This window comes from Atta colombica, unplaced genomic scaffold (assembly GCF_001594045.1).
Source record: "Atta colombica isolate Treedump-2 unplaced genomic scaffold, Acol1.0 scaffold198, whole genome shotgun sequence".
NCBI classification, from domain to species: Eukaryota; Metazoa; Arthropoda; class Insecta; order Hymenoptera; family Formicidae; genus Atta; species Atta colombica.
This window is the reverse complement of record NW_017259291.1, coordinates 924,229-933,331: the sequence shown is the minus strand read 5'-3', so window position 1 is coordinate 933,331 and position 9,103 is coordinate 924,229. Positions and strand designations below refer to the sequence as shown.

Sequence of the window (9,103 nt, the reverse complement as noted above, 5' to 3'; positions counted from 1 at the left end):
ATTAATAACATATGGGGATGAAAAGTAATTGGCTCTAAGTAACATTGTTTCATTTTTCTAGATGATTGTAATATCTAATAAAATATATACAATTAGATTCGATATTACATTAAAAACAAATAAAATGTATATATTATTATATATTCACATATAGACACAAAAATCTCAAGTATTTTGAAAAGGAGTTAAATTTTAACTCCGTAATAACAGCGCTATGGCATACAATGTTCAATTAATGCATCTATATCATAATAATAGTAACACAACTTAATTAAAATTTATAATATATCAACTATCGCGCACGCGCGCATTTATACATTAACAATCAATAATCGGACAATATTTTAAAATTCGTCCACCAGAATCTAAAAATTCAAAAGATTTTTCCTATACATATTAGATAGAGTTCATTGATCCCTATTAATTACCATATTTTTGTTAATTATGTTGTTAATTATGTGAATATATCCTGATTATAATCACCTTCGTAACAATTGAACCAACAATCTGATATCCCAAATGCAAACTTTAATCTTTCAATTATGCATATATCTTCTAACCGCATATTTATATATCTTCATTAACAATTTAACAATCTAAATATTGCAGGATACAAATTTCAACGATTTTTATGAAATTAAAATTTGAGCGTTTTATTTATTATTACGAAAAATTAGATATGTATTTTCACTAAATATATATTTTTTAATAATTCTATGTGTTTCATCACATCTGTACACAAAGTAAGAAAATAATTATTAGTGCAATCGTAAAGAACGTGATTCTAACAAAAAAGGAATTATTCTGAACTAAAATAAAAATCTAACTATATATAATTAAACATATAATACAAAAAATCTGTACAATTTTAGAAATATATTTCTAGTTTTTAAAACTCTTTATTACCTATCAAAAAAAAATTCGCAACACAACCATGGCTTGAATAATGCAAAATATAAAATTTATAACTGTAAAGACAGTACCATAATCTATATTTAATATATCCATTTGGATACATATAAATATTAAAATAACAAAAACTAAAACGTAATATAATCACATAAAAACAAAAATATTCTATAAGTCATTAGAATATTACAATGTTTTAGTAATTGGAAGTTTTAAGTAGTTTATCTGTTCTAATATATCAATAGATACGGTTAATTTCTCTATATATGCATAACAATATTCACACATCGATAGACAATGCAATTTACGGTATTCAAGTTCCTTAATGACTGACCAATAAATTGGACCAAGAGACTTTACAGTAAAAGGATAATTATCTTAATGCCCTAAGCGTATTTTACTTTCATTAAAATTAGGAACAAAACCGTAAAAATGCCTCAGGTTACCCATCATTGGTATGTTCTCATTTTTAAATGCCAGTTAAGAACACACGAATATCTTTACGTATGTACTGTCTTGGAGTATCAAACTGAGATTCGTCCAGAAAAAAAGAAAACTATAAAACATATGTCTTAAATTTACGTGGGTATATTATGCAATATTGCAGAAGCAGAATTCAGAAGGCCTAACCGTTGCTTCTGCTTTCGTTGCTCCGTCATCTATTAGGAAGAAAGAAAATTATATGATATATATATATATATATATATATATTTAATATTTGATTGCTCCATCTCTTAGATATTTTTGTTAATCTTTGAAGTAATTTGAAGAATTAGTGATTATTACCTGATCACGAAGCTCCGTAAGTTGTTGGGACAGACATCTAACTAACATCTGTGTAGATTCTAATTGTGACTGCAGACTCCTTAATTCCACTTGTTCTCCTTCACCTTCGTCCGCCGCTAATGACTTGGCTCGCAATCTCGGGAACCATTCCAGATTCCGATCCTGTGAAAGTACATAGAGCTTAAAGGTACAAGCATCGCCCAAGTTTTTCAAGCTCTATGAACTATTACCTTAACCATGGCGTAAACGTACGACTCTGGACCCGTGAATTCTGTCGGGTCCTTTACTTTCACCAAGACAATGAAATAGAGATAATGCCACATGTTATGTTCGTGTTTTATGTGTTCCTCAAAGGAAACTATTTTGTTATCGAAAGCTGATCTGTTTAAGCCTACATAACAAAAAAAAAATAATTCAATATAAGATCGTAAAATATATTATATCTTACAAATATGTGAAAGTTATAAAATCAATAAATAATTACCACAAATAAAACAGGTATTTTTCAAAATTAATTCTTTCTGTTGTTTCTCCGATCTAAGATCCGCAAATGTATCAATAATCACACCAAAGATGAGATTCAGAACGATAATTATCACAATGAAGAAAAATAGTAAATCATATACAACTCTTGCAACAAATAAAGGTTCCTGGAATATAACATAAATTTTTATAAAGTAAGTTTATCATTATTGATATTTCGTGTCATATCTTTGTACTTACAACGCTAGAAGGTGCTCGCAGAATATCTCCTATTCCACCACCATTCCTCAATCCTTGATTTAATGTGGTAACGATGCACATGACGAGTGAGTCACATGTTCGTTCTTTTAACTCTCCGCCAACATTAACTATTTCAGGTTTATTCTCTCGTACATTTGCTGAATTATTAATTTATTTTAATACATTTTCACATCAAATAAAAAAATTATATGTTATTGCTCTATATATATATATATATCTACCTTCGCTAGCATAACGTGATATAGTCTCCGTAGCGTCACAGTTTTCTTTGCTGCCAGCGCTGCAAGTATTTGCAATTTTCTGCTCAATGGAAGCTATGAAGAAAATAATTTTTGAATGAATGTATGTTAAAAAAATGAAAATCTATATGTAAAACTAGTAGGAGATTGAACTTACATATAATCTCCTCATCTACAGGAACAAGGAAGTCGTCCTTGAAAAACATAAAACCAATAATGGAAAACATATAAACTAAAATCAAGGCGAGCACAGCCGTGAGTATAATAGATCTTCCATTTCGAGTTACAGATTTTATTACATTGAGCAAAGTCTCCTCGCGATAGACTACATCGAAGAGCTGAAAAGAATAACAATATTATAATTCTGCAATATAATCCTTCATATTGTGAAAAGAATACAAATTAGTCACTTTGTTACTTACTAAAACTGAATAGAAAAATGGATGCATAAAAAGTCCCAGAACACAAAATGTTATATATGACATATGGTACAAAAGTTCAATATTTGTTATTATTTGCTCTACGCTTCTAGTCAGGGTACCCTGATTGCCTATAATACTTATAAGATGTATAACTTTTAATGTAATCTGAAACATATAATTATGATGCATTCAGCAATCAGTAAAGATAATCTTACACAAACATATTTGAATTTTATGTTTTTACCGTAACAAAACCGAGCAGCCACAATGTTGGTTCTGGACCTACGGAAAAAATCAATCGCAATATCGTTGACGCAACAAATGTACGTATACCGGATTCTCTTGGCAACGTAATAATGATAGCAGCAGATGCAAGCATGACTGTCCAAATTAAAGCTGATAAATGATAACTGAGTTCTAAACAGAATAAAAACAGATATCATTTATTATTTCTTAAGATATAGTATCCAAGAGATTTGAACCTCGTTAATTATAAAACTTACTAGGCACAGAATCTACAAACGGATAGAAAAACGCTACAATAAGATTTATAAGAACGGCGCAATTAAATAAAATGTTACTCCATAGCGACATATAACTGCTCATCCAGAACAACAATGGTTGACCTATTAAAAATAAAAATTTATATTATATAATGTTATATAATTTTTATATTATATTATATAATACAAAATCATATAATATTTCAATTTATTTATAATTAAGCGTACCCCTAAGCTTCTTTTGCCACTTCATTTCATTAAACATGTCTTCCGTTCTCTCGAAAAAATCGGAAACTTTTGATCCTTGATCATCTCGCTCTGTAGTGTTCAGCACTCTTATTTTTGTATCCATAGTTATAAGTTCACAAATTTCCGGTATCGGAAAGACAATTTGTTCAAGTGTTCTATCATGTCTTACAATCTGAAATATAAAAATATTGACATATTACTTTTCAAAACAAATTCTATCTTTATTTATTTATACAGAAATCATAGCACCTCTATTTGAGCTGTATGAGACGCATAATATTCTAGTGCTTTATTAATTTTTGGATCCGCATTATTCTGTTCTGATGGCTTCAACATCACTGCTAATTCTTTGTTGTGTTGCGCTAATTGATGACACAAAATATAGATATTATGCCCAACCTGCAATAAAAAAGTACATGGAATAGATTAAATTTACTCTTGTTTATCATAAAATATTTTGTTTCTTACTTCTTTGGGCGATACTCCTTCTTCTGCATTCGTCGAAGAATCGTCGATATCGCTAAAGTCATCTAATGATTCTTGATGAAAAGCCTTGCATGCTACATCTACAAGCTGTTTCGGATTCATGTTGTACATAATTCTTTCAGCGTTTTCACTATCACCTCTGCTTTCCATAATCGCTAACAATAATTTACTGGCATTATTCTTTAATTCCAGTACCAAATCCATTCTAGTCTTTCCCAAAGGATTGATATCATTCAGTATCAATGCCGTTATTATATCTAAACCATTGGACTCGTGTGTGGCGATGCAATTTTGATTATCATGACATGGCCCTTGACAGTATTCCGTCAACGTTTCTAAAGTTTGATTGATCAATGCTACATTATATTCATTAATATAGAGACCAAGAAGGCCTAATCCACCGGTAGTAGAGCCACAAATGCAATCCAAAAACATGAGCGTTTCCGACACAAGGTTGAAGTTCGTTTTATTATTTTGATTTCTTAGGAAATTCTATGAAAGGACGAAGAAATTTATTAATATCACGAAATGTGTCATAACAAAAATATGAATTCTGGTCAAATAATAGCACCTGCAATTCTCTATTGTGATTCTCACAGAGTAACTGCAAGAAACGCAGAATTGGTTGCATCACCAAAACTTTAGGACTCAATTGACCCTCTTCCTTCTCGCCACCAGACGAATTGCCACTTTTATTTCTGTCTGACTTTTCGCTTAAATCATCTAACGTATTTGCTGTATCTTCGCCAGGTGCAAGACCATTGCGCATGTTTGCATATGCCTGTGCATTAGACGCCGCGACTTGATTCAATTCCTCGTGCAGCTCATCGGTTATTACCATTCCATTAGGCTTTCCTGCATATGTATGGTAAACGCTTAATGAATTTATTATGTATAGAATTGTTTAGACTCTATATATACAGAAATATATAAAAAAGCACCAATTAAATAGAGAATTATAGCTTGGTATATTACTACTATTTAATGGTATATTACTAGTATTTATTTTATTTTACCTGATCCACGTTTTCGCGATAATTTGTCAACCTCTTTGCCCTCCTTATCCTCATGTGCTTTCGCTGCCATATCAGATGTATTTACCGTCACGGTAGATTTAATCTCTTGCTGAGAATCTTTCATTTTATCGTAAAATACCTGTGTAAAAAATAATAATGTAAATGTTTATACACGCACATTATAAAATTGTGAGACTAACGTACCTTGAAGAATGATTGACTTAAATCGGCACCCATTAATTTATTAAATATACTCCTTTGTATAATAGGATTTCCACCTTCCAAGAGCGCGATACCTAATTCCACGACTTCTACAAATATGCTCGGAGAGTGTACACTCTTAATTACCAATTCTACCACTAAATCTGAAGCACCTTCACGATCAAGATGAGTTTGCACATCATGCAATGTTCTACCAGCTCGGCTTAATATCTTTGCTATAAATATAGCAATTCTTTTGCTATTAGACATCCAAATAATAAAATCTAGTATATAAATAGTATCTTATGACTTACCTCCTGGACCATGAGTAATAGTCGCGCTACGGGATACTCCAATATCAACATTCTCCGGATTTTGTATAAAACTTTTGCCAAAATAACGCGTCAAAAGATTATTTCTTAATGCGTCTCCCTACGGAAAAAAAGAAGTATTTAACGTCAACATTTTATTACACGTTTGAAATCAGAATGATGTACCAATACATAGTGCACAACATTAATAAAAAAAAAAGAAATCTAGAATACAGATATATTCCTTTTCATATATTCAACAAATAGTTTTATATCACAAATAATATTTATGCACAGATTTGAATCATATATTTACAAAATCGGTGCTTTATGTGCTTATAGGTGTGAGAAATACCTTGTGCAATTTAGGATGCGTGTAGGAAAAAATTTCATTATATCATTGACATAAAATTTTTAACTTGAGACAAAATAAAGTGCAATATGAGAGAAAAAGGTAAACGTCAATGTAAACAACATTCACATATTTGTACATTTACAATTGGTGAAGATTTATATGAAAATTGAAGACTTCAGAGAATAAGTAATTAAATTGATGTAAAGGTGTAAGATTGTATTCACATACATAAAAGTGTAATCTTGAGGTAAAGCACATAAGAGTGAATAATAGCAACACACATATTTTGGATTTGCATACAATGATATTTTAATATATCAATGTATATGCTCAAACTGTGTTAATTGTAAATAATTGTGAGTATAAATATTCAACTATCTATAAATAATACATCCATGTCATTGGAATAAGGAATTAACAAAACAATAAAATTCACATAAAATCATTTCACATTCACAGTATATGTGACTCCCTTTCAAGTGACTAAAAGTATTAATAATTAAAGTGGCTAAAAGTATTAATAATTAAAATATGTAATATGTGTATTATAATTATTAGTGTAATTGTTAAAATATATATATAATCTATTAATCATTGTATTGGTACATCTTACTACATAATTTATGTACATTTACATATCTATCTATAAAACTATATTTTATATATATCTATATGTTTGTATATAATAATATTGAGATATATATTTTTTTGTATTAAACAAATCTCTAGAAATAATATTCCTAAAGATGTAGCTTGTAAAAGTCTTTAATACACGGTAAATGTATTGCAGAAAATTATATATTGTAAAATTATATATTGTAAACACATTGTTAATACATACTTTTATTAATTATTTGTTACTGTTGCACCGTGAATCAAAATTACTTTTACATATAAGAGCATACAATCCTTATATCATGTACTTATATAATATATAAATATAATATTAATATATCAATATCATATGTATTTTTTCAAAATGTAATACTCTACATGGAGACATAGAGATGATTTATTTAATGTAAAATATTGCAAACGAAATAAAATAATAATAAGAAATGAATAAATATAATAAGAAACAAAGATAAATTAAAACATGCATAAATCAAGCGTCATGCATAAAAAATCTACACAACGTACATTATGTTCTCTACTTTACGGAATTTTACCACACCATATTCTCTACTTTATGGAATTTTACCACATCATATTCTCTACTTTACGGAATTTACCACACGATTTACGACTCGATGTGTATATATAACATATAATGGACAATCACTTAGTCAACAACTTAATCACACAATTAATCAACTACAGTTAGCAACATATTTATTATTATCGTTAGCTTTTAAAATGGAAAGTAAATTATGATTTGTTATGATTTCCAGATCAGAGAGAAGTTTAGAATGAATTAAATAGATTCTTCTTCTTTTCTGATGATATATCCTAGGTGGGTTTCTTTGCTTTTGACAATGCAACAGCATGTAATGTCGTAGTGGTGTTAGAAGTATCGTTCGCGCGTCCTAAATTACATCACGCAATCACCGATCTCTTTTCAGCATAATGTGTTCGGCATAAAATTTCGTTTCATATACGTTGTGCCCATATTTCTTTCTATCTACTTTAATTTTTACCGGCTCTTGCTGAATAATTTGTCGATTCTCAGACTGATCATTGGAACCTGTTCCAACTTGTGACTCGCTCTGCGTTTCTGACTCCGTCTGTTCCGAGATACCTTCGTTCTTCGTTCGCAGCATGAAAACATCTTTACCTACAGATCTATTCTACGAGACCTACTCACCCGTCGTTAAGACTTTGTGGCGTATTGAGAAATCTTATTAACTTTTACATTATTCTCGTAATTATGCAGCAAGCCAAATAAATATTTAATCGCGTATTAATTCGTCTAATGTGCTGTGAGCGATCGATCGAGCATTCAGCTATATCATGATAAAATACGCCGTAAATTTACGTCAGATAATTAGCATAAAACATGAAATTTTTTTATTAAATATTTGAATCACTTTTCGCAAAGACAATGTATTTATCTTACAACACATTCAATGATATTCTTATATTTTCTATGCTATTACCATAAACCTATTTAAATAAGCTGAATGCCCTTTTCCGCGATGCTGTGTTATATATCTTCCTCAATATGATAAATGATTCATATAATTTCATGCAAAATATAATTCCATGACACTCACTTTTTCTCCATATTCAGGATCGATAGCCATCATTTCCCTGAGTGTCCTTAAAACTTTAACGCACAATTTTTCTTCTTTTTCTTCTAACAATTTCTCAGTGTGTTTGATTAGCCTGTAAAGAAATAATGTGTAAATATAATGATGTTGCATGTAATGCAATTAATATATTGCAAATAAAAAAATCTACCTTTTAATAAAACCACCATTTTCACATCTCTTTCTGGCATCAGTTGCTGCAGGAAACAGCAATTCAGGTCGATAGAGAATATCCACTAACAAAGACAATTCGGACTGCACCAAAGGTTTCAATTGTTCCTCTAACAGAGATACTATGTCCTGTAGACCTTCTATGATACTCCGATCTAAACGCATAAGCTAAATAAAAATAAATAGTATTAATAAATAAATTGATTATAGCCAATTAATCAAGTTATTTCATATAGGCAAGAGTTTTCGTACAATCTACGCTACAATAAATTAATTTATAGTTCAAAAGTTTAAATGCATTTCACAATACAAAACATCTATTCTCATACATAGTAATGTAAGTATTTAAATATATAAGATTTAATATTTAATACTTTACTGTATTAAGATTTTATCATTAACATGTAGTCAAATCATTAAATATCGAATTTAATTGAAACTAAGCTAATTTTATTTTGTTGT

General features: G+C 29.6%; 1 protein-coding gene across 9 annotated transcripts in view; it reads right to left on the bottom strand.

Moving 5' to 3' along the window:
* Positions 1 to 1,140: 1,140 nt before the first annotated feature.
* The window catches only part of LOC108687005 (inositol 1,4,5-trisphosphate receptor), a 50,717-nt gene continuing 42,754 nt past the window's right edge, over positions 1,141 to 9,103 (bottom strand). For 4 of the 9 annotated variants that reach the window (XM_018192574.1, XM_018192573.1, XM_018192578.1 and 1 more), the window contains 20 exons: positions 8,622 to 8,809; positions 8,435 to 8,546; positions 7,859 to 7,966; positions 5,870 to 5,987; positions 5,559 to 5,791; positions 5,355 to 5,493; positions 4,910 to 5,193; positions 4,321 to 4,830; positions 4,102 to 4,251; positions 3,832 to 4,024; positions 3,604 to 3,726; positions 3,345 to 3,517; positions 3,101 to 3,265; positions 2,836 to 3,016; positions 2,661 to 2,753; positions 2,419 to 2,576; positions 2,180 to 2,345; positions 1,926 to 2,086; positions 1,696 to 1,857; positions 1,141 to 1,568 (listed from right to left, as the gene is read on the bottom strand). In XM_018192574.1, coding sequence (XP_018048063.1) covers positions 1,488 to 1,568; positions 1,696 to 1,857; positions 1,926 to 2,086; positions 2,180 to 2,345; positions 2,419 to 2,576; positions 2,661 to 2,753; positions 2,836 to 3,016; positions 3,101 to 3,265; positions 3,345 to 3,517; positions 3,604 to 3,726; positions 3,832 to 4,024; positions 4,102 to 4,251; positions 4,321 to 4,830; positions 4,910 to 5,193; positions 5,355 to 5,493; positions 5,559 to 5,791; positions 5,870 to 5,987; positions 7,859 to 7,966; positions 8,435 to 8,546; positions 8,622 to 8,809 — 3,498 coding nt within the window. In that variant the 3' untranslated portion in view covers positions 1,141 to 1,487. The remainder of the gene's footprint in view (positions 1,569 to 1,695; positions 1,858 to 1,925; positions 2,087 to 2,179; positions 2,346 to 2,418; positions 2,577 to 2,660; positions 2,754 to 2,835; positions 3,017 to 3,100; positions 3,266 to 3,344; positions 3,518 to 3,603; positions 3,727 to 3,831; positions 4,025 to 4,101; positions 4,252 to 4,320; positions 4,831 to 4,909; positions 5,194 to 5,354; positions 5,494 to 5,558; positions 5,792 to 5,869; positions 5,988 to 7,858; positions 7,967 to 8,434; positions 8,547 to 8,621; positions 8,810 to 9,103) is intronic. The other 5 variants (XM_018192575.1, XM_018192577.1, XM_018192576.1 and 2 more) reach the window with 2 other exon arrangements.